Source organism: Podarcis liolepis (genome assembly GCF_965112155.1).
Source record: "Podarcis liolepis genome assembly, contig: HAP1_SCAFFOLD_38, whole genome shotgun sequence".
Taxonomy (NCBI): Eukaryota; Metazoa; Chordata; class Lepidosauria; order Squamata; family Lacertidae; genus Podarcis; species Podarcis liolepis.
Genome location: NW_028148749.1, coordinates 50,579 through 76,268, shown reverse-complemented (window position 1 = coordinate 76,268; position 25,690 = coordinate 50,579). Strand labels below are relative to the sequence as shown.

Here is a 25,690-nt window from a genome sequence, read left to right as displayed (position 1 = left end):
AGGGTGGGCGCCACCACCAAGAAGGCCCTGTAACTTCTTCTCATGGGGAGGGAACCGCCAGAAGGTCCTCAGAGCTGGACCTCAGTGTCCAGGCTGAAGGATGGGGGTGGAGACGCTCCTTCAGGTATACTGGTTTTTTGTGTCACACTGGGAAAGTGTGAAGAACTCTCACAGATAGAAGAATAAAGGAATTGACTTCCAAACCAGAAGGTGGCCTGGTTTTCAGCCAGACTTGAACCTTGAGTTTTCTTTTTCTACAGATCAAATGCTATGCCATGGGCACTTCTACAGAACATACCAGTCTGCCCTGTTAAAAGTACAGGCTTCTATTTGAAGTTGCAACTTGGCAAGCCTAATTATACTCATCTATGTATGAATGGATTTACTTGGGGCGGGGTGGGTGGGAGCTGAATGATTCAGAGAAAACGGTTCTGGTGCATTTCTCATTTTCTTCTTTTTTGATGGCTTGTCTAGAGAAATCTAAATCTTATGCGTGTTTACTCAGATGTAAGTCCCAGCAAGTTCAGTGGGGTTTGCTCCCTAGTAAGAGGGATTGCAATCTTATTAAATGCAACACTATGAAATGCTGTGGCGCTGTGGGTTAAACCACAGAGCCTAGGACTTGCCGATCAGAAGGTTGGCGGTTCGAATCCCCGCCAAGGGGTGAGCTCCCGTTGCTCAGTCCCTGCTCCTGCCAACCTAGCAGTTCAAAAGCACATCAAAGTGCAAGTAGATAAATAGGTACCGCTCCGGCGGGAAGGTAAATGGCGTTTCCATGTGCTGATCTGGTTCGCCAGAAGCGGCTTAGTCATGCTGGCCACATGACCTGGAAGCTGTATGCCGGCTCCCTTGGCCAATAATGCAAGATGAGAGCCGCAACCCCAGAGTCAGCCATGACTGGACCTAATGGTCAGGGGTCCCTTTAACTTTACCTTTATGAAATGCTGTAGAATGTGAAAGTGGGAGTGTACTAATATCCTTAAGTTGAGAAATTTGTTCCCAAGAATGCAGCTGCTCCTAAACTACCTGGCCTAGCCTTCTCCCAAACCTGTCAGTTTTTACTGCAGCAGCAGCTGATTTTATTTAATTTATTCAAGGTTATTTCTTAGCATTGGGAAGTCATGGTATAGCATCATTCCCAGCGGCATTCTTGGAGTGGTAGGTGGCAGCCACACACAAAAATCTAAAAATATAGCCACCCCACCAAAGTCCCTTAATGCACACACACTTTTGAGAAGACTGAGTGTTCTTGCGAAGATGGGGATATTTCAGATACTTTTAATGTTCTCCCACATGCCAGATTTGAGAAATGAGAAAAGTGTTATTCGTTCCTTTGGGTTCGGTGTATCTGTTTTGAGTGTGTGTTTTACATGTTAAATATTTCTCCCTGTGCCTCTACGCATTGTTTTGCTGTATAGTGCTCAAATATGACAATCGCTTGATTTTTCAATTTTAGGAGGCTCAGATACAGATAGAGGAATTAAAAAAGAAATACGAGAATGATATAAGACAGCTACAAAAGGAAAAAGAAGCAATAAATGGAAAGCTGGAAGACTGTTCTCTGGAGGTGTGTAAAGCATAAATCCATCTGTGATCATGCAAGCCATTTTAGTTTTACTTCCTACCTGAAAAACTCTTGATGGGATTCATAAGCTTCAACTTATTCTTCAAGAAGGACTTCACAAGACTATAGCCTGAAACTACAGCCTGAAAAAATGACTATGCTGATCATCATTTAAATAGGATCCTCATTTATAGAATGAGTTGGTTCTGTAATAGCACCAGCAACTCTGTGCAGTATATGATCCAGAGAATAATGGTTTGCTCTCTCCAAGGCATCATCTGCCCAGTATATTTTAAAACTTTATGGCTGGGAGGTTTTATTTCTTGCTATTAAAATGATCAGAGGTACCAAACTCTGACTGTTTATCTCCCATGAAGGTTGGAGAACAATCCAGGAAAATGAACTGCATTTGTCACCAATTCTCAGCCAATCATACGTGAATTCCATGCAAAAGTCAAATTTTATATTGTTTTCTTCTTGTGGCAGCCAAGCCTTGACACAAACACAGTGTGCACCAGGGAGAAGATGGGGAGGAGAGATAATGGGAGATTCTCCCATGGTTTATTGACTGGGCAACAAGGGGACAGAAGGGTATGCTTTTACCAGCCCAAATTTTGGCTTCACACCTAATGTGTATATTCATTATTTCAGGCTGCAGTCCTATTTAGCTGGCAGTAAGCCCCATTAAAAGGGTGGCGCTGTGGGTTAAACCACAGACCCTAGGACTTGCCGATCAGAAGGTCAGCGGTTCGAATCCCCGCGATGGGGTCAGCTCCCGTTGCTCTGTCCCTGCTCCTGCCAACCTAGCAGTTCAAAAGCACATCAAAGTGCAAGTAGATGAATAGGTACCACTCTGGCAGGAAGGTAAACGGCGTTTCCGTGCGCTGCTCTGGTTCGCCAGAAGCGGCTTAGTCATGCTGGCCACATGACACGGAAGCTGTACACCGGCTCCCTCGGCCAATGAAGCGAGATGAGTGCCGCAACCCCAGAGTCAGCCACAACTGGACCTAATGGTCAGGGGTCCCTTTACCTTTACTTTTTAAGCCCCATTAAAATCAGTAGGCATTACTTCTGAGTAGATATGGTTAGGATTCCACTATAAAAAGCATCCTCTGCAGGCTGGGCCTGCTCATAATGAGAGGTGAACTGGCCTCATCTGGAACAATTAGGAATATATCAAATAAGCAGATGTTGCACCAGTGTATGTTCCCCATGTTATGTGCCTTTTTTATTTTGCTAATTTAGGTTTTAAGGCTAGAGAATTTCATCAGGCAAAACCGAGACATCCCCAAATATGCAGAATTTCTTAAATCCCATGCCAGAAAAACTCATGAGCGGCAACAGGAGGTAAGGGGTGGACATTTGTTGGTCATTAAAGGGCCAAGCCAGCTTTTTCTGACTTCATATTTGTAACCTAAATTGCTTCCATACTAGAGCCTGTTAGCATTTCCACAGTATTGCTTTCTGTAATTAATAGGAATCAAAATGGAGGTTCCACACAGCACGAATTTGGCAATACACTAGCCTGCGGTGCTCTTACTATGGCAAAGATTCTCGCATAATCGTCACTCACACATTAATTTTATAAAGTCTATGGCAACTTCAATTACAGGTTTATTGTTTGCAAGTACAACCTGTTTTTCCCCGCATTCCTGTTGATTCCAACAAGGGGATTATTGTCACCTGAGTACCCTCTTGGGATAATTAAATGTCAGCTTCTGTTTCCTTTCGCAAGGGAGGGAGAAGCTGTGATTAATGACTTCTCTTGTTGTGTGTGTGAAATAACACTGCTATTCAGAAAGCAAAGGAAGATAGGTAGTTTTAATCTGGTTGGATCGTACTTATCAGCACCATTTCATTTATCAGCACCATTTCATTTATCAGCACCATTTCATTGCCAGGCTGGAGCTTAGGAGTCTTGCTTTATCAATAACAAACTGCTAAATAAGGCTCTGCACCTATTGTCAGGAGTTCAGCCTACACTCGAGTAGGACCCTGGCAGAGAATAATAATAATAATAATAATAATAATAATAATAATAATAATAATAATAAATAATAATAATAAATGTATTATTTATACCCCGTCCATCGGGCTAGGTTTCCCCAGCCACTCTGGGCGGCTTCCAACGAAATATTAAAAATACAATAAAAAATCAACCATTAAAAACTTCCCTAAACAGGGCTGCCTTCAGATGTCTTCTAAAAGTCTGGTAGTTGTTCTTCTCTTTGACATCTGGTGGGAGGGCGTTCCACAGGGCGGGTGCCACTACCAAGAAGGCCCTCTGCCTGGTTCCCTGTAACTTGGCTTCTCGTAGTGAGGGAACCACCAGAAGGCCCACCCTCGGCGCTGGACCTCAGTGTCTGGGCTGGATGATGGGGGTGGAGACGCTCCTTCAGCGTCTGGACCAAGGAGATTTAGGGCTTTAAAGGTCAGCACCAACACTTTGAACTGTGCTCGGAAACGTACTGGGAGCCAATGTAGGTCTTTCAAGACCGGTGTTATATGGTCTCAGCAGCCGCTCCCACTCCCAGTCAGTGGTCTACTAGTTGTAGTTTCCGGGTCACCTTCAAAGGTAGCCCCACATAGAGCGCATTGCAGTAGTCCAAGCAGGAGATAACCAGAGCATGCACCACTCTGGCGAGACAGTCCGCAGGCAGGTAGGGTCTCAGCCTGTGTACCAGATGGAGCTGATAATGACTGGCATGTTCCCTCCCTCCTGGTCTTTCGTTCAGGAGCTTCAAAAGCTTTCTTCAGCCCAAACATCACAGCGACCGATGCCAACTGACACTGGCACACTTAGGGATCTGCAGAGTTTGCACAACTTGCATAACAGACCTCAGCAACTCAGCATTTTGGCTAATCTACTTTATTTACATATAAACACACACGGAGCACTGCAACATGGCTCTCTCTCTCTCTAGCATCAGACAGCAAAGAGGAAAAGAACAAAGGACAATAGTCCCACTTAATGGAACACAGTAACACAAGCATCCTGTCTCCATCACTTCCCACTCTGTGGAGTCAAAACATATACTGTCATGTGAAAGACAACAATCCCATGACTGCAGTCATGGAGCAGGAATTCTAACATCTATGGTTCCAGGTTTTAAAGTGATTTAGTTCAAAGTGGTAGAACTGATCTTCAGGTTGTATCCTGGCAACCTTAGGTTCTCCACATGGCATTTATTGTGGACTTGGTATTTATCGTGCATTAAAGTATTGTGCAGCATCTATTCTAGCTGATGACATCTTCATGAAAATGCCATCTCATATTCTCTGCCCCCTCCCGTTTAATCCAAATGTGCCATTTCCATCATTGTTTTTACCTTCTGGGTTTCTGCAGAAACCGTAACCATTGAAGAAGTGAGGAAATAATATGGAATGGCATTTTGATGAGGACAATGTCATGCAGACATTGGGTGACTCTTGTGTGTGTGAGCAGCCACGAATCAGCAGTAAACTGCTGTGTGGAAGCTCCTTGAGGAGAAAGAAGTTGTCTCTGGGAGACCTAGCAGTGCCTACAGACGTGGCTGATCAGATTGTTGCCTTTCATCACATCCTGTTAGAGCCATTAGATTGAAATATTTGCCTTTGGAAAAGCACAGTTTGCATTTGTTGCTGTTTAGTCGTTTAGTCATGTCCGACTCTTCGTGACCCCATGGACCAGAGCATGCCAGGCACTCCTGTCTCCCACTGCCTCCCACAGTTTGGTCAAACTCATGCTGGTAGCTTCGAGAATACTGTCCAACCATCTCGTCCTCTGTCGTCCCCTTCTCCTTGTGCCTTCAATCTTTCCCAACATCAGGGTCTTTTCCAGGGAGTCTTCTCTTCTCATGAGGTGGCCAAAGTCTTGGAGCCTCAGCTTCAGGATCTGTCCTTGCAGTGAGCACTCAGGGCTGATTTCCTTCAGAATGGATCGGTTTGATCTTCTTGCAGTCCATGGGACTCTCAAGAGTCTCCTCCAGCACCATAATTCAAAAGCATCAATTCTTCGGCGATCAGCCTTCTTTATGGTCCAGCTCTCACTTCCATACATCACTACTGGGAAAACCATAGCTTTAACTATACGGACCTTTGTTGGCAAGGTGATGTCTCTGCTTTTTAAGATGCTGTCTAGCATTGTTTGCATTGTTAGTGTCATTTCTACGGGAAGCCATAGCTTCTTGGCACCACAACCCGAAAGCAAGTTATGAGAGAGAACAGCATAAGCAATGAAGAATTTGCCATTCTTTCAAATGTCATAACTGGAAGGGCCACTACAGAGCATATAGGAAAGTGTGTGTTTTGCTGACAGTGCGACTCCCAGCTGAGAGCAGTGAAATGGAACAGGCTTTAGAGAGCCAGTGTGGTGTAGTGGTTAAGAGCGGTAGTCTCGTAATCTGGGAAACCGGGTTCGCGTCTCCGCTCCTCCACATGCAGCTGCTGGGTGACCTTGGGCCAGTCACACTTCTGTGAAGTCTCTCAGCTCCACTCACCTCACAGAGTGTTTGTTGTGGGGGAGGAAGGGAAAGGAGAATGTTAGCCGCTTTGAGACTCCTGAAGGGGAGTGAAAGGAGGGATATCAAATCCAAACTCTTCTTCTTCTTCTTCTTCTTCTTCTTCTTCTTCTTCTTCTTCTTCTTCTTCTTTTTCGTCCGAGTTGCTCTCAGCAATGCAGTTCTAACTTGGACACAACTGTAAACTAAAAATAACTTCTTTGCCTGCGTAAGGCGCGTTTTGGCCCAACACCAAATTCAGCCTATGTGGAATAGACAAAAATGTTACAGCTAAAGTTGTTATAATTCAGGTCATTTTTAAAATACCCAGTCACTCTTGCTGATTTTTTGCCAGATACTTGCTTAATACAATACAACTTTCCAAAAGAAGTTCCATTATTCTAATAAGTGTTGGGGAAACTCACTGTGGGGAGGAGAAAAGGTGGAATAAGAGTTTACAGTTCCAGCTAAGTTGTACAGTCATACCTCGGGTTAAATATGCTTCGAGTTGAGCGCATTCGAGTTGCGCTCCTCGGCAACCCGGAAGTGACGGAGCGCATTACTTCCGGGTTTCGCCGCTTGCGCATGCGCAGACGCTCAAAATGACATCACGCGCATGTGCAGAAGCAGCGAAAAGTGACGCGTGCGTGCGCAAACATGCCGTCGCTAGTTACGTTTACCTCTAGAAGCAAACGGGGCTCCAGAATGGATCCTGTTCATATCTAGAGGTACCACTGTAATGCCTCTTTGGCAAACCATGCTTAAAGTAGCTCACAACAACATCAGGCGCAGCAACATTTCAGGATAAATCACTTTTAACTATTGCAAGGCAGAGGAACAAGAAAGGGCCTTTCTCATCTGCACTGACTTCCAGATTATTTCCAAATCCAGTTCTGGGTGCTGGTTCTGACCTATAAAAACCCTACACACTTGAGACCTAATGGATCACCCTAAGGTCATCAACAGAAGCCATTCTTCACATGCCTCCTCTGGCAGCTGATCTTGTGCATCATGAAAGAGCAGAAAGTTGTCAGTTGCTTAATTTAGTATTGTATTTTTATGGCCAGGGGGAGAGAGAGGTGCTTCAGAAATACTAGGCTGCAGATGCCAGGATAACATTGTTGGCCTTAAGTATTGTGCTCCATGACTTGTGTGAAGGGCATTTGCTGTTCCACCTCAGGTAGCAAAATGTCTTGTGCCTCTTTAATGGCATAACAAAGTCAGCAAAGCTGAAAGCTAACTGGCAAACTGGGTGCCGATGAACAAGTAAATTAGGCTGTTAACAGCAGCTCCCACTGCCTGTTTTCACAAATCCAAGTTTCCAGCTAACATTGTGTTGTCACAATGAACTGTCACTCATAATTTTCACACGCAGTTCAATGTAAGAGGGGGCTCTTGACAAAGTGGTTTCCCTTTTCCGGGGAAGAGGCACAGGTAGACAGTGGTCCACCAGACAGATATTTCCTGCCCAGCTCAGACACACAGAGACACAGACACACATGTTTGTGTTGGCCCTCTATTGTTGTTGTTGTTTAGTCGTTTAGTTGTGTCCAACTCTTCGTGACCCCATGGACCAGAGCACGCCAGGCACTCCTGTCTTCCACTGCCTCCCGCAGTTTGGTCAGACTCATGCTGGTAGCTTCCAGAACACTGTCCCACCATCTCGTCCTCTGTCGTCCCCTTCTCCTTATGCCCTCCATCTTTCCCAACATCAGGGTCTTTTCCAGGGAGTCTTCTCTTCTCGTGAGTTGGCCAAAGTATTGGAGCCTCAGCTTCAGGATCTGTCTTTCCAGTGAGCACTCAGGGCTGATTTCCTTCAGAATGGATAGGTTTGATCTTCTTGCAGTCCATGGGACTCTCAAGAGTCTCTTCCAGCACCATAATTCAAAAGCATCCATTCTTCGGCTATCAGCCTTCTTTATGGTCCAGCTCTCACTTCCATACCTCACCACTGGGAAAACCATAGCTTTAACTATACAGACCTTTGTTGGCAAGGTGACGTCTCTGCTTTTTAAGCAGAGACCTCTGGTCAAACGCACTTTGCAAGTTTTTGAAACCATATAAAAACCTGCAAAGCCAGTTTACTAGAGACAAAAGTGAAATGAGTAAACGCACCACAAGCAGCTATTTCTCTAACACTGCCTGCCTCCAGGCTTAGCTGAGCTTGCTCAATTAATTTGTACCCAGCTAATTTGATCTTTCTGTTGGCATTCAGAGTATTTTCAATCATTGATTCCTCCCCTGGTACCTTCTTAACCTACAAAAGCACAACTGGAGTTCAGATGCTTAGTATTCTCCATAAATGTTTTATTTGCAGGATCTGAGATGAAAGCTTTCCCCCCTTTAAACGAGGGAAATGTGAACTGTTAATCCCTAACATTTTGCTTTAAAGTTATTCTGTGCAACTTCCGCTCACTTCATTATCAGAGCTCAGGAGGAGGAGAGGCACCCAGGGGGTGCATTAACATTTATGTGCTTCACACCTACACAAACAGAGGAGGGTAACAACTATCAGCAGCTTTCTAGGCTAATTTTGAAAGGAAATAAGCACCCTGCCTCTCTGGATTTGTTTGTTTTTCTCTTGCGTGATCAGAATTGGGACTGCCGGTGAAAAGGAAATCCCATCTTTCCTTTTCTTGATTTGTTCCATTGCTTTACAGCTTATTTCTATATCGCCTTTTGCACAGTGGCTCCAAACAGGGGAAGAAGAAGAAAATGCCAGGCAGGGATGGCGCTGTGCGTTAAACCACAGGGCCTAGGACTTGCCGATCAGAAGGTCGGTGGTTCGAATCCCCATGACGGGGTGAGCTCCCTGCTCCTGCCAACCTAGCAGTTCAAAAGCATGAAGTGCAAGTAGATAAAGACGTACCACTCCGGCGGGAAGGTAAACGGCATTTCTGTGTGCTGCTCTGGTTCGTCAGAAGCGGCTTAGTCATGCTGGCCATATGACCCGGAAGCTGTACGCCGGCTCCCTGGGCCAATAAAGCGAGATGAGTGCCACAACCCCAGAGTCGGCCACGACTGGACCTAATGGTCAGGGGTCCCTTTACCTTTAGTTGATCCCAAGTTGATTAGGGCTTTAAATGCTGAACCCAGAAACTTGAACTGTCCATGGTAGCATATTGTCAGCCAATGCAGCTCCCACAGCTGAGGTGTTCTCTGGTATTGGTGGGGTGCCCTGGTCAAGATCCTGGTTGCTGCATTTGGCTGCAGCTGCCAGATTAAGCCCAAGAGAAGATCCACGTTGCAGAAATCCAGTTTTGAGATTATCAGTTTCAGGACCGCAGTAGGCAAGCTCTCACAGCCCAAGAATGGCCATCACTGTCTTAGCAACTGAAAGTTGGTCGGAGGCACTTCAAGCCCACCTGAGCCTCAGTCAACAGTGATAGATCCAGGAGTACCCTCAGACTACTGGAGATGTCCAAATGAGAATGTTTTATTGGTGTATTAAATTATATTTTATGGATATTTACAGACTGGTTTTATTGCTGTAAGCCTCCTTCTTGTATTTTATGAAACAGCAGGTTATAAGTTTTCAAATAAATAAATAAATCACAGTGGCTTGGATAACCTTGCTTAGTCTGGGAAATTTAGCCAAGACCAATAGTAATATGTTTGCTATGGAAGTCTGGCAACAATCTCACTGCTGTTGCAATTATAATATTTATGAACAAGTGAATAAAAGTTTTATGGTAATAGCATACCAATATAGAATGTCATGGTGCTGTCAGCGGGTTCCGGCTGGTTGCCCAGGGAAGTCTAAAGACAAGGAAAAGTTTATTGCGGTCCTTTTTTATTTCAAGCTTTACAGGGAGAAGCTATAGAACCCAGCCTCTGGGATAATGGCGTTGTCCTGAGTGAATCTCCAACCCCTCATTTCTCATCGTCATATCCTCTACGGGTGCCACTAAGTGCCCTTTGTCATCAAGCTCTTTACTTTTAAGGCTCGCCGGGTTCTGGGAGATGGTGGGTCTGGGGCGCTTTCTAGTGACAACGTGTCCGCCAGCTCCAATTCCAGCTCTGCCTGCTCCTCCTCTCCCATTATTTCCCAACTTTCCCCCTTATCTGCCTCTGAGCTGTAACCTCCCACAAACCACTGTTGTAAATCCATATGAAATATACAGTGGTACCTCGGGTTAAGTACTTAATTCGTTCTGGAGGTCTGTTCTTAACCTGAAACTGTTTTTAACCTGAAGCACCACTTTAGCTAATGGGGCCTCCTGCTGCTGCTGCACCGCTGAAGCATGATTTCTGTTCTCATCCTGAAGCAAAGTTCTTAACCCGAGGTACTGTTTCTGGGTTAGCGGAGTCTGTAACCTGAAGCATATGTAACCTGAAGCATATGTAACCCGAGGTACCACTGTACTCGGAGTCGAGAGTGGATTTCATGCTCTTTATACAGCTCATAGTGGTGAGGAGGAATGGAAGTTTCCCCAGAATATCTGATTTATATACATTATTTACACAATGGGCCCCACGTGATTGGCTAATTCCTGGATTCTCCTGTCAGGTTGTGGATTCACTTCCACCTGGAGCTGGACTGGGTGGCTCCTGTGGACCAATCAGACTGCTGCATTCTGGATCCTATTGTTCTAGGACCAATCAGACTGCTGCGTTTTGGATCCTATTCAACTCAGTACATAACACTATACTGTCTTCCTCTCCCTCTCCCTGCCCCCACCCAAAGGGTCAGGATGGGGAGGCAGTCTTCACCACTCCTCCTCCTCTGCCCTGATCCTGACATCAACTTACTTAAGGGCATCAAAATTGAGTGTGGTCCTGTGATGTCTGTACTGGAGAAAGATGGGTCCGTGGTCTGAAAAGGGTATGTCAACAGATGGCTGCCTGAAATTTGCTCAGTTGGGTTGGATAGCTTCCCTGAGCTTACAGATTGACTTGACGGGACATTCGCCGAAGTCTTAAGAAGCACGTCTCTGGGGCTTCCCATTCTGTCTCCTGTGATAAGTGATTTGGTATCCTGGGCATGGATACCATAGTAAAAGCAGGGCTTTTCAAAGCTGGAACTCATTTCTGGCACTTCTCAGGTGGGCACCATTGCCATTATAAGAGAACAAGGGAAGCATTTGTGGTGAGTTCTGGCACCTCTTTTTCTAGAAAAATAGCGCCGAGTGAAAGTATCCGTGAGTCTCTCCAGCCCAACAAAAATGAAAATAGTTTTCAACGAGACGGTTGAAATTGGATGGATAATGTTGGCTCAGATGACTTACGTGTTTAGTTTGTGTTCATGATTCCCCTACCTCTTTCCAGTGTAATTTTAAGCTAAATATTTGGCTATGTGCCTGACTAAATTAAGGAAACCGCATTTGATTCTGTCAACCCATGTGTGTCTGACAAGTCAGATGGTTGCGGTCATTTTTATTCTGGTCTGTGGGGTGTCAGGGAGAGGGGAATGCAGACCAAAGAAAGTCTTGGAGAACTGTGCCATGGAGACTCATACGGCAGAACCCTGAGGTATTTATGCTCAAAGGGCTGCACTGATTTCTTCCCCACCACCCCTAAAACTGATCAAAGGGGTGTGGCAAAAAGCTTCCGCATGTCACAAAGTTGAGGCAAGTGGGTGGAAAGGGATTGACAGTCAGCAACAGCAGTAGGCTGGGGAAAAGTGGCACTTCCATTTCCATATACGGCCTAGGACCCTCGTACCTACGGGACCGCCTCTCCTGGTGTGTCCCATGGAGGACCTTACGGTCTTCAAATGAAAACATCTTAGAGAGCCCGGGCCACAGGGAGGTTAGGCTGGCCTCAACCAGAGCCAGGGCTTTTTTGGCCGTGGCCCCAATCTGGTGGAACGCTCTGTCACAAGAGACTAGGGCCCTGCGGGACTTGACATCTTTCCGCAGGGCCTGCAAGACGGAGCTGTTCCACCAGGCCTTTGACCAAGGCACAGTCTGACTCCCTCCTTCGGTAATCCTCACAGAACTCTAGCCCAATGGTTGCCATCAATTTGATTTTGAATTGATTTTAAAATGAATTGATTTTAGAATGCTGTGCTACTTTTATTGTTGTTAGCCGCTCTGAGCCCGGCTTTGGCTGGGGAGGGCGGGATATAAATAAATTATTATTATTATTATTATTATTATTATTATTATTATTATTATTATTTATTATTAACTGGCCACACTGCCTTTGAAACGTCAACCTAGTACTTTCAGAATATTCCCCCTCCCCACATACATTCTGAGAGGGAAAATGGTAATGCGGGGAGGGTGTGTAGTAATGGGGGACACACGATTTATTATACTGCATTTGAAAAACTTGGGAGAGAAGGCTTAGTATGTACGATAGCATCCTAACTGAAGCTTTATCTTGGCATTTATTGTTTAGCCGCAGGACGCATTTGTAAAACAGAAAGACATCGCCAAACAACATAAAGAGAGAGCAAAAGGCAGAGAACAGCCAGCAGCACCTTCTGGTGCCAAAAATGAAGAGAAGTCAAGGTATTTAGTGGGGTGGGAGTTCTGATCCACCCTAAAGACTGTATACTTCAAGTCTGGTAATTATTGTGTCGGAAGATACTGGTATTCTTTTCGTAATGCAACAAATACTCTTTCTTCAAGGTTGGACTCTGGAGGTGCACCAAAAAGAGAAGTCAGGCATACCGTTGCCGGTTTCCAGAAGGAGAAGGCCAAAGAAATACAAGCTTTGCAAGAGGAATGGTACTACCAAAAGACAGAATTGCAAGCTCAAGTACAGTGGCGAATTCTGTATTGCTATTTCATGACAAATGCATTCCTTTGAACAGCAGGCCAGCTGCATATGTAAAACTCAGCCCAGTGCATATAGAAATGACAGTAAACCTCAGCCATGGGACCGAAAGCCCTGTGCCTTCAGCCGTGCTATAATTGTGTCACACATAGAAGTCTGCCTCTACAAGTTAAAGAAAGACCCTTGTCAGATCTGAGATCAGCTGCAAGTGATGACTCATCAGCTTTCAGATGAACTTACCTCTAGAGCTTTTGCTAGGACAAAAATGAAATAAGATTTAATACATTGCCCCAAGCTCCTTGTAGAATAGGCAGGATCCATGGAGCATAAGAATGTGGCAGGCACCTCTCCATTTTGGCTACGAGAGGGTGCTTTAAGCAGAGATCTGTTTTGCTCATGGAGAGAAACTTTCATTGCTATGTGGAGAGTTGAACACAGATGGAAAAGGGGATGTGTTTTATTGGAGTTCAGGAAGTTTGAAAACACAGATAGGCATAAGAACGGAGAATTTAGATGCTATAAATAAAGCTTAGCTGGCTTTCATCAGAATACTTCATTGGGAGCATAGGAATGACAGTAAAAAAACATTATTTCTTAAAACTGCTTTTTGACCCAGACATCAACTGGGGCAACACGCTGTGCAATCCCAGTGACCAAGAATAATTTCTTCCAAGCAGCTAGTTTTCATTGGCCTGAAGTCAGCTATAGGTTACATTGAATTAAAGTCATGAATTAAAGTCATGTAAGTCATGTAATGCGGGTGGCACTATGGTCTAAACCACAGAGCCTAGGGCTTGCCAGTCGGAAGGTCGGCAGTTCGAATCCCCGCGACGGGGTGAGCTCCCATTGCTCGGTCCCTGCTCCTGCTAACCTAGCAGTTTGAAAGCACGTCAAAGTGCAAGTAGATAAATAGGTACCGCTCTGGCGGGAAGGTAAACGGCGTTTATGTGCGCTGCTCTGGTTCGCCAGAAGCGGCTTAGTCATGCTGGCCACATGACCCGGAAGCTGTACGCCGGCTCCCTCGGCCAGTAAAGCGAGATGAGCGCTGCAACCCCAGAGTCAGCCACGACCTGACCTAATGGTCAGGGGTCCCTTTACCTTTTAAGATTGGTAGAAGCAAGTAAGCCTAGCTTACCTGAGAATACATTTTCAAAGAATAATAAAGGATATTTTCTTTTGAACAAGTTGTTCTTTGAACGGGCTTGTGATGGGAGGTAACTGCTGTGGTTAATGACTGTGTCTTGTTGGATTTGAAGGTTGCGCAGCTGAAGGAAGCTTTAGAGCAGCAAGCAAATGCTTTCAGGGAAGCCCTCGAAGAACAGGAGCTACTGTCCAGCAAGGAGAGAGAAAAGCTTCTGCAAGATCTTCAGGACACCATTAAGCAAAGCCAAGATATTAAAGTGCAGCTGGAGGTGTCTCACCAAAGAGCCATAAATCTCCTGGAGAAAAGCAAAAATCAAGAGCTTGAGGTTAGATTTGTACTGGCAGTGCTGATTTACCATATTTTTCACTCCATAAGACGCACCTAGTTTTTAGAGGAGGAATGCAAGGAAAAAAATATTCTTTAAAGGGAGCACAGAGCAGAGCCTGTCTGCATCCCCGGCTCTGCTCATCGCTCCCTTTCACGAGCCACGTGGAGCGTGTGTGCGGCTCTTGGGGACTTTTCCCCCAGGAGGGAGAAGGGCAGCCCGTCACTGATGGGTTCCCTTCTCCCTCCTCAGGGAAAAGCCCTCAAGAGCCGCACACACGCTCCGCGCGGCTCGTGAAAGGGAGTGTGGCTCTTGGGGGCTTTTCCGGAAGGTGGGGGAAGGGACAGAGGGGCTAAGCCAGAAGCTAAAACAGCAAGAGGGAGCGCTGCGCAGTGATCCCTCTCACTGTTCTGCCTTCTGGGATAGCCGTGCGGCCTTCATTCGCTCCATAAGACGCACACACATTTCCCCTTACTTTTTAGGAGGGAAAAAGTACATCTTACAGAGCGAAAATACAGTTTTTTTCTTTTATTCCGAGCCTTAACCATTTGAGGATCAAAGTCACAGCAGATAAATGTTCCCCAGCTTCTGGGCATGGCAGTTGTGTTTTTGAATAGAGATGGACATGAAAGCAAGCGACAAACATAAAAGAATTTGGCTCTGAGAGATTTGGATGGTTTACAGTATATTCCTTTACATGTCTACTCTCAATGCTGTGGAAATCACTGGGGCTTGCTCTTAAGTAAATGGATGGAGGACTGCTGCCTTATTGATCTTTCCTGGTTTCTCCAGACCAATCTCCTCCTAACTAACCAGTGCAAGAGAAGGTTAGTGCAGAACGGTTGGGTCTGATCTTAACCACAGTTAAAAGAGAGGTCTGTGAAGCAAATCCTCTCTCAGCAACTCAGGATTAAATCAATGGCATCAAATCAAATCCATCTGACTCTCTCCAAATCTGAAAACAGAAATCCACAACTGTTACAGAAGAGTAAACTAGAATAGACTTGGGTTATTTGGGTAAACTTGAGAACCAAAAGGATTGAGCCAACAGAGTTTGAATTTAAACATTCTATCACTAAAAACCCATGATCAGTCAACACTTCCACTTACAACAGGAGTTTAAAGGCTTGAATTTTTCCATGTTTGCAGGAAGCAGAGGAGTCCTGGAAGCAGAAATATAATGACGGCTTCAATATCCAACAGCAGACACACAGCCTGGAAATGCAGGCATTGGAAGAGAAGGCGAGAGAAGAGTTGGAGAGCAAACTTGAGAGGATACAGAAGCCACAGTCACTGCTGATAGGTACAACATTAAACAAGTCACTTTAGTAATGACTAGGGGACTTGACAATTATTCACTCGATTGTTTCCCTTGGGTTGTATTCAACTGAGTTTTACTCATTAGTTAATGGACTTAACTAATGAAACCTGCCCATGATGGTACCTGATCCATGGAAAGCTGCCACTTCCAACTTTTGCCACATGGAAGGTTTGGCTCTCTGCCATGCTAGGAAGCATCTATTTCCCCACTTCTTCTTCTTAACACATAACAGTTGCCAAAGTTTCCATGTGGAAATTGTTGGAAGTGGCTGCTTACTATGGATCAAGTAGCACCTTGGGCAAGTTTTTCACACAATGTGTTCAAGTGGTTGTGAGAATAGGCCCCAGAACGATTCTCTGATGAAGCTGCTGCTGTTGTTTTAAATGCCAATTGTCTGTGAGTAATAACTACAACTATGCAAGTCAATAAATCATCGGAATTTGGGGCGGGGTCCTTATTTCCCCTATTACAAAATCTTCTGCCCATGTAGAAAAGCCCTCTTCTTCATTTCAGCCACCTTTCGGGGCCACGTGAACAAGAATGCAAATGCGTTGCCTCCTTTTGCAAGTGGCAACCACCAGTTTTCAGGAGCGGGTTTGCAGTGTGATGTACGGCAGGCGGATTATCTCCCTGTTGGCAAGAGAGGGAGGGACGACAATTATACAGCAAAAAAGTGGCCTCAAGGAAGCCCAGTGACTTTGGAGAAAAGGCTTATCCTCCAAAGGGCAGCTGTTGTTTAGTAGAATTACCCCCCCTAATAATAATGATGATGATGATGATAATAATAATAATAATAATAATAATAATAATAATAATAATAAAAATAATAATAATAAATTCCTTCCAGTAGCACCTTAAAGACCAACTAAGTTAGTTCTTGGTATGAGCTTTCGTGTGCATGCACACTTCTTCAGATACACTGAAACAGAAGTTGCCAGATCCTTCTATGAAACTTCTGTTTCAGTGTATCTGAAGAAGTGTGCATGCACACGAAAGCTCATACCAAGAACTAACTTAGTTGGTCTTTAAGGTGCTACTGGAAGGAATTTTTTATTTTGACTATGGCAGACCAACACGGCTACCTATCTGTAACTAATAATAATAATAGTAATAATAATAATGGGTGCAGCCCTAATATACCGTATTTTTCACTCCATAAGATGCACTTTTTCCCTCCTAAAAAGTAAGGGGAAATGTGTGTGCGAATGCAGACGGGAGGCTCTGCTCAGCACTCCCTTTAAAGAGCCGCGTGGAGCGTGTGTGTGGCTCTTGGGGGCTTTTCCCCGAGGAAGGAGAAGGGCAGCCTGTCAGTCCCTTCCCCCACCTCGCGGAAAACCCCCAAGAGCTGCACACACGCTCCGCACTTCTCTTTAAAGGGAGCGCTGAGCAGAGCCTCCCGCCTGCATTTGCATCTGGGATGCATACAAGCTCTGCTCACTGCTCCCTTGTAAGGGCTCCCTTCTGTCCCTCATCCCGCTTTGCTGGGAAGCCAGCAGAAGAGGCGCTACGCAGCTATCGCTCTTGTTCTGCTGGCTTCAGCGAGAGCTGCACAGCTTGCTCTGCTGGCTTCTCAGTGGAGCGGGAGGCGGGACGGAAGGGTTTAAAGCAAGAAAAGCAAGAGCTACTTACATGCTCTGTGCAGAATATATTTTTTCTTGCTTTCCCCCTCTAAAAACTAGGTGCGTCTTATGGTCAGGTGTGTCTTATGGAGTGAAAAATACGGTAATTGTCCTGATACAGAGAGATCTATGTGCAGAAACAAGCTTCAGTCAGCCAGCATCGATACAGAGGTGTGTTTGGATGCACATATCCATCTGGGTTCACTAAACTGCACCACGTGTTGCTGTGTTGCAGGGGGTTGGACTAGATGACCCTTCCAGATTCCTTCCAACTCTCCAATTCTATGATTCTATGTACACATGCACATGTGTACATAACATTGTTCTCTGCTCCTTTGGTGTCCATTTAGCACTTACTAGGATACTAGTACCTAAAAGCTTCTCCCTGTTTCAGAAGAGCTTTCCTGCATTTTTTCCACATGTTTGCGTTTGTTTCTAGAATCTCTGAGAAGGGAGCTGTCTGAGCAACAGATAAAGAATAAAGAAAAGGAAGATCTCCAAGAGGAACTGAAGGCTATGATGACTGCGAAGAAGAAGCAGGCAAACTTCTTATTTCTCTACTATTGACCAGATGCCACAAATAAACTGCTCTTGATCAGTTGCAACAAATCCTGTTCAAGATTTTAAATGGCTTCTACTGTTGTTGTTTTTTTGGTACAGAGTTCTCAGTTCAAAAGCCCATCAGTGTACTTTATATATACTGTGTATTATAATAAGCTTGCCACTGTTGACAGTACTTTGGGATTGTTTCCACATGCACTTGTGTCAAATTTTACACCAGTCACCCAGATTCTGCATCAAGAGCAGAATTCTCTAGCGTGTATACTCATTCATTCATTCAGCTTTTATTGGCAAAAAGGTAAAGGGACCCCTGACCATTAGGTCCAGTTGTGGACGACTCTGGGGTTGCAGTGCTCATCTCGCTTTATTGGCCAAGGGAGCCGGTGTACAGCTTCCGGGTCATGTGGCCAGCATGACTAAGTGAACCAGAGCAGCGCACGGAAACGCCGTTTACATTCCCTCCGGAGCGGTACCTATTTATCTACTTGCACTTTGACATGCTTTCGAACTGCTAGGTTGGCAGGAGCAGGGACTGAGCAACGGGAGCTCACCCCATCGCGGGGATTCGAACCGCCGACCTTCTGATCGGCAAGTCCTTGGCTCTGTGGTTTAACCCACAGTGCCACCTGCGTCCCTTATTGGCATAGTTTGAGACAATAAAATCATAAAAACCATCCATAAAACATTGGTAATCCAGACATACTATTGCTTGTATACATTATGCAATTGAAACAAATTTGTGGGGTCTCTTTTGCTATTTTACTTAGTGCTTTTTTAGGGTATTTAGGTATTCAGGCATAGCCAGCACCATAGAGAGCAGGGGGCAAATCTCCCCCAAACATGCCTGCCTTCCCTTTCACCCTCATTGCTGGGTTCCTGTCATTAACATATACTGTCATATTTCTCTCAAATATCTTAACATGTGGCACACATCTCACCCCCCTAGAAGTATAAAAAGGTAAAGGGACCCCTGACCATGAGGTCCAGTCATGGCTGACTCTGGGGTTGCAGCGCTCATCTCGCTTTATTGGCCGAGGGAGCCGGCGTACAGCTTCCGGGTCATGTGGCCAGCATGACTAAGCCGCTTCTGGCGAACCAGAGCAGCGCACAAAAACACCGTTGACCTTCCCGCCGGAGCGGTACCTATTTATCTACTTGCACCTTTACGTGTTTTCGAACTGCTAGGTTGGCAGGAGTAGGGACCGAGCAACGGGAGCTCTCCCTGTCGCGAGGATTCGAACCGCCGACCTTCTGATCAGCAAGTCCTAGGCTCTGTGGTTTAACCCACAGCGCTGCCCGTGTCCCTCCTAGAAGTATACTTTGCCCCTTATGTGCTCCCCTAGATATTTTTTTCTGGTGCTGCCACTGTGTGAGAGAGTCAATAAGCCATAGAGAATGCTAAGCACTAGAAATTGCATGGATTTTGCCAGCGATTGCCTGCAGCCACATTTTCAAGCCTGACCATCGCTTCTATAAGGGCTAACAGTCTGCTTTTTTTGCTAAATGAAACCTCAGATTCTCAGGAAGCGGACTCCTGTGTCCATTACCACATCCTTTTCTGCACTGGAATCCTTGAATATACCTGATAATTTAAAGCAGGGGTAGCCAACGTGGTACCCACTGTATGTTTATTAGCTACAACTCCCATCAGTATGACCAGTGGTCAGGGATGATAGTGGATGTAGACCAACAACATATGTAGAGGACATCGTGGCTACCCCTGATTTAGAGACGCAAGCTCTGGGAAGGGGGAATTTCATACAGCTGCATGTTGAATACGCATGTGCAGCTGTTTTCTGTTACTCAGCAAAAGACCCCCCCAAACAGATCTTTATCTTTTTCTCCATTTTCTAAATGGAATGTTATTGTCCACATCCATAATGTGCAAAAGCTCAGTTTTTGCTATTTTTCTTAGGAAGAAAATTGCCAGAATCAGATGAAGTCTCTTAAAGATGAACTGGAAAAATGTCAGCATGAAAATTCTGGGCTCAAAAAGGAGAATGTCCTTCTTAAGGAGACAATGGATCTGCTGACCGTAGATATGGAACGACAGAAACAAACGTCTGCACAGCTTCAAGACAAGGAGAGCCAACAAAGAAGGTTTGCCGCTGATATTTTGCCTAGGGCCCAATCCACCTCCTGAATTTCAGGAATACTATCTAGTCCCCAACTGCCATTGTTGAGGTAGGACATTAGAAGAGCGGGAATAGGACTATGTGGCCTTAGGTCTAGCTGAAAGTCCTTTGTGTGGAATGAGGTAAGACTTTGGCCTATCACACCAATAGTAGTAGCAGCAGTAGTAGTAATTTATTTCTTGTACCCCACCCAAAACAGCAAATATTAAATGCTTCCCAAAACAGGGCTGCCTTCAGATGTCTACGGAAAGTTGTATAATTGTTTATCTCTTTGACATCCGATGGGAGGGTGTTCCACGGGGCAGGTGCCACTACTGAGAAGGCCCTGTTGTGGATACGGGGGGATGATTAACAATTTTTTATGATTTTCAGTTTTATACTTTTCAATAATATTACAATCATTTAAACATTTCGAACATTGCCTTCCTTCCCCCTTTTCCTGTGGTTCCTTACATTTATTTTTAATATTTTCTGCATATCCAAATTAACTTAATTTGCTCATTTATTCATCTACTTCAAATATATTCTCTTATAAAACTGCAGGTTATTACAGTAATCCTGCCAATGTTCTTATCCGTTTACAATTTATTTGTAAATATTCCATAAACCATTTCCATTCTTTTATAAAAAGATTGTTACCTTGAGTTCTTACTTTTCCGCTAAATTAACAAAGTCAGTCCTCCTGGCAAACTGGGAATATCCCCTTACTCACCCAAGTTTAGGATATTCCACACGTACATGTAAACAATGCTTTAATAATAAAGAAGACTGTAACGAAATAACATAATAGGAGAAACGAAATACAACAACGTGAGGCAAGTCTGAGGCAAGAAAAGAAATGGCAATTGGTCCTTCTTAACTGAACACAAAGAAGGGGATAGTCTTATTCCAGAGCAGAACACACAAGCCCCGCCCACCAGGTACCCAACATTCTACTGATCATCTCCTTGACATCTGATGGGAGGTCGTTCCACAGGGCGGGTGCCACTACCGAGAAGGCCCTCTGCCTGGTCCCCTGTATCCTCACTTCTCACAGGGAGGGAACCGCCAGAAGACCCTCGGAGATGGACCTCTGTGTCCGGGCTGAACGATGGGAGTGGAGACGCTCCTTCAGGTATATAGGACCAAAGCCATTGAGGGCTTTCAAGGTTGGCACCAACACATTGTGCTTGGAAACCTACTGGGAGCTAATGTAGATCTTTTAGCGTTATATGGTCCTGGCGGCCGCTCCCAGTCAGCCATCTAGCACCCTGGACACTCATTGCTGGTGTATATCAAACTGGTTACAGTGGTGCCTCGCAAGACGAAATTAATTCGTTCCGTAAGTCTCTTCGTCTTGCGAGTTTTTCGTCTTGCGATGCACGGTTTCCCATAGGAATGCATTGAAAATCAATTAATGCGTTCCTAGGGAAACCGCCTTCAGACCAGGTCCGGGGACAGTCTGTCCCCGGACCTCTTCTGAAGGCTGGAGGGGGGGACAAGGGCTTTTCTTCCCACCCCCAGCATTTTAAAAAACCCCGGGACAGCGGAGGACTTCTCCGCTGTCCGGGGCGATCTTAAAATGCTGGCGGGCGGCATTTTAAAATCGCCCCAGGACAGCGGAGGACGTCTCCGCTGTCCGGGGCGATTTAAAAGCCCCTGGGAAGGCAGGCAGGGGGGACAAAGACTTTCGCCCCCCGCCTGCCTTCAGAAGAGGTCCAGGACCTCTTCTGAAGGCGGGCGGGGGACGAAAGTCTTTGCTCCCCCCCGCCTGCCTTCAAAAGCCGTCCGGGACAGCGGAGAAACGCGCTGTGTTTCTCCGCTCTCCCGGGAAGGCAGGCGGGGGGGAACAAAGACTTTCGCCCCCCGCCCGCCTTCAGAAGGTGTTCCTGCCCCGCCGCCCGGCTTCGGAGCATCGTTCCGAAGCCCGGCGGCGGCGGGAGGAGGCATTCCCGCCCCTCCGCCCGGCTTCGGAGGAGGTCCGAGGACAGTGGGGAAGATGCGCTGCGCTTCCCCGCTGTCCCGGATATTTCCCTATGGGCTGTCGTCTTGCGAAGCAAGCCCATAGGGAAATTCGTCTTGCGAAGTGCCTCCAAAACGGAAAACCCTTTCGTCTAGTGGGTTTTCCGTCTTGCGAGGCGTTCGTCTTGCGAGGTACCACTGTATTTTGGATCTCCCTTTGTATCAAACATCTGGAAATTATGATAGGATCAATAGAGGCCAATGTTTATATTCACTCTTGATGCAATTCAGATGTGATAGTGGTAGAAAGGGAATAGAAAGTGTGAGCACCTGTGCCTCCTTCTTCCTACTTAGTGGTATCTCCAGTTTGCCATATTTTGTCCAATAAGAAAATTCACTTCTCCCACACCAGGGAGATTGACAAGCCCCGGTGCAGAGACTTGTCCTGTGTGAGGGAGAGAATATTGCAGAATGCCCTCCCATCAGATGTCAAAGAAATAAACAGCTATCAATGGAAGAATGAGGAAATCCCAGCAAAAGAACAGTGGCAAGAAAAACTGATGAGTTATGCAGAACTGGCTAAATTGACATACAAACTGCGGGACAAGGACAACTGTGACTTTCAGGAAGAATGGGAACTTTTTACAAATTACCTAAAAAGACAACAGAATGAACTGGACTCCTTGGCAGGGTTTGAATAAACATACACAAATTTATTGGTTGATAACATGATAGATAGATAATTTTATAACATGCAGAGAATAATATGTGTTGAGAAATCAGAGAGAGGAGCTGAGAGAAGTATCGGGGGGAGGGTTTGAAGGGGGGGTAAGGGAAAAGATAATAATGGATATGATATGTTTAGATAGTTTGTATGTTGAAATTGTTAATAAAAATATTTTAAAAAGAAATAAACAACTATCTGACATTTAGAAGACATCTGAAGGCAGCCCTGTTTAGGGAAGTTTTTAATTGCTGGTGTTTTAATGTATTTTTAATCTCCTGTTGGAAGCTGCCCAGAGTGGCTGGGGAAACCCAGCCAGATGGGTGGGGTATAAGTAATAAATTATTATTATTATTATTATTATTATTATTATTATTATTATTATTATTATTATTATTACCGGTATTATTATTATTATTTTGCATTTGAAATGAGACCTAGTGTTTATTTTATGAATTACTTCCCATGAGCCACCCCAAACCTATATTCAAACGTGATGTGAAGTGAGAACAGGAAGAAGGAAGCAAATGTGTTTCTGCCTTCCTTCACAACACTCTAGTTTTCAATGATTCACTCCGTTTTGGCAGCCAGTGTGACTGCAGCAGTAGAGAAGCATTGCTGAGCTAATGCTCAGTTCCCCTTCTCCAAATGAAGAGCCTTTTCCCCACACACACAATGTGCTGCTGCCTGAACATTTCATTGCATAGTTTAGCTGTGTAATGAAATGTCAATCATACTTCATGAAATCTCAATTGATCTGTGGAATGTTTCATATTTCATTTTCAAGCCACTACAGCATGTTGAACAATTGTGTCCTCAATATTTATTTTTATTATACATTTTGATATCCCCATTTAAGGTTATTGGAAGAGGACCTTAAAATCAAACATAAAAGGGAAATTGACGTCTTGGAACAAGAACACCGCAAGGAGATTCAAAGCATGATGTCTGATTTCAATAGTTCACAAGGCCTACTTCATGCGAAGATTGTCTCCTTGGAAAACCAGTATGTGGCTCTACGTGCATAAGTGTGCAATATGTGTTGGACTAGTGAAGATGTTAATATATGCTGATTTTTGATGATATGTAACTTTGTGTTTGCGTTCTGCGATCTTCCTCAAGTGCTTTTCATCCTGTAATTGACACAGACTTAAAGAATTAGAAGAGAGGGAGCGAAAGAGGGAGCCGAGGCTGGAAGACCTACATCTTATAGGCTGCCTGCGGGATAAATTACACGAAAAAGAGGAGATGATCAAGGAATTAATGGTGAGATTTTATCTAGAAAATACTCACAGTACATGCTATAAAGCAGCTATTTTCCAAAAGGTGGTGAGGAAAGGTATTGCTTTGGATATGTTTTTTCCCCTTCCTTTCCATAACAACTTGACATTACTTTGAATGCCCTGCTTGCAAACAACACAACAATCTTAATTTATTAGAGTTATTAGGGGAAGTGAGAGGGTGGAATCCCCACAGGTGTTAAAAAATCAGATAAGCTGCTTATTTCATATTCTCCCATTTTTTTCCATCTTCAGAATTTCACGTGGATACTGGCCATGGGAAGGACAATAGATAGGACCTGGCCAAGGGTGAGCACTTTTCAAGTCCCCTTAATTTCAGTGGAAGCATTGAAGCAGTTGCTTAAATCTTTCACATTGAAATCAAAGGCCCTTAAACGTTGACCTTTGGCTGGGCCACAACCCCAAACAACTTCAAACTTCAGCACAATGATATTCTGGTCTTGACCTTTAAAGCCGTTTGTGGCTTAGGACCCTCGTATCTATGGGACCACCTCTCCTGGTCTGCCCCACAGAGGACCTTAAGGTCCATGAATAACCATAGTTTAGAGGTCTCGGGCCCTAAGGAAGTCAGACTATCCTCCACTAGGGCCAGGGCCTTCTCAGTGATGACTCCGACTTGGTGGAATGCTCTGTCCCATGAGACCAGGACCCTGCAGGATTTAACCTCCTTCCGTCGGACCTGTAAGGCAGAGCTATTCCGCCTGGCCTTTAATTTGAATTCAGCCTGATCTTTTATTTCCCTTCTCTTCCCTCCCCCTCCTCTTTTATGAAGATCACCCGCTCTGAGACCCCACAGCTAATTCTCCCCTGGCCGCCTCGCTGGCCCAAGTAGGACCAATTCAGCCAGCTAGCCCTGGGGATTATCTAATTTATTTTTGATTTTTATTGTTATTCATGTTTTTTATACCGTATTTTATGCTGCTTTTATAATTAAGTGTTTTAAAGTGTTTTCAATTTGTTGTTAGCCGCCCTGTGCCCAGTTTTTGAACCAGGAAGGGCAGGGCATAAATAAAAAGTTATTATTATTAATTATTATTATTATTATTATTATTATTATTATTATTATTATTATTATTATTATTCATAGTGATCAAGACAAAATATTTTGGATTTTCCTGTTTCAGAATAACACTATTTCCACCCTGTACCCCCAACACAATTATATTAATTTCAGGCATGAGCCATCCTCCTATAGGAAGAATTGACAAAGGGCTCAACTGGTCCCATTTTGCACCATCCCACTCATACAGTGTACACTTCCTGTATACCCATCCACCCAGTTGCCTCCTTCTTCACTCCAGAAGTTACTCTTGCCCAAAGGAATGATGGAAAAGTGGGGGAAGGAGAGAAGGAATAGATCTCCTCTGTTAACCCCTGTGCAACAGGCCCCACTCTCATTCAGGATTGTGTGTTCAGACCTTTAAACACCCCCCTTAAATAAATTCACACAAGACTCAAATTTTGGCTTGGTTTTTGGCAGAATTTAGGCCACAACTTTGATTACAGCAAGTGAGCGGTTGCATAGGCTCTGGTTCAACTAGCTCCCTGCACCGTTGCAGATAGCACTGACCCAGGGCACCAGCATAGGTCAGCTTAGGGTGAACACCTGGATAGGTGGAAAGCCGGGAACAGGCTATCTCTGCCACCCAAATGTCCGCCTGGACCCAGGCACGGGCACAACCCCCTCTCAGGGGTTGACCAAACCATCGAGTCCCTGAATTCCTTTAATGGAATACCCTTCACATAGGGATGGTGAGAACGTTCTCCCATCCGTATCACCTGAACCAGAGCCTATCCGCAACCTTACAAGTTGTGATGATTTGCTACGTGGCAGACGAAACCCAAATGGCA

The 25,690-nt window shown here is 44.9% G+C and overlaps 1 protein-coding gene across 1 annotated transcript in view; it reads left to right on the top strand.

The window, feature by feature from the left end:
* LOC310699066 (protein FAM184B-like) overlaps positions 1–25,690 on the top strand; it is a 77,600-nt gene that overhangs the window by 46,673 nt on the left and 5,237 nt on the right. The window contains exons 6-15 of the mRNA XM_083520670.1: positions 1,457–1,567; positions 2,810–2,911; positions 12,388–12,500; positions 12,621–12,750; positions 14,025–14,237; positions 15,387–15,540; positions 17,617–17,717; positions 19,654–19,838; positions 23,398–23,544; positions 23,687–23,804. Coding sequence (XP_083376796.1) covers positions 1,457–1,567; positions 2,810–2,911; positions 12,388–12,500; positions 12,621–12,750; positions 14,025–14,237; positions 15,387–15,540; positions 17,617–17,717; positions 19,654–19,838; positions 23,398–23,544; positions 23,687–23,804 — 1,374 coding nt within the window. The remainder of the gene's footprint in view (positions 1–1,456; positions 1,568–2,809; positions 2,912–12,387; positions 12,501–12,620; positions 12,751–14,024; positions 14,238–15,386; positions 15,541–17,616; positions 17,718–19,653; positions 19,839–23,397; positions 23,545–23,686; positions 23,805–25,690) is intronic.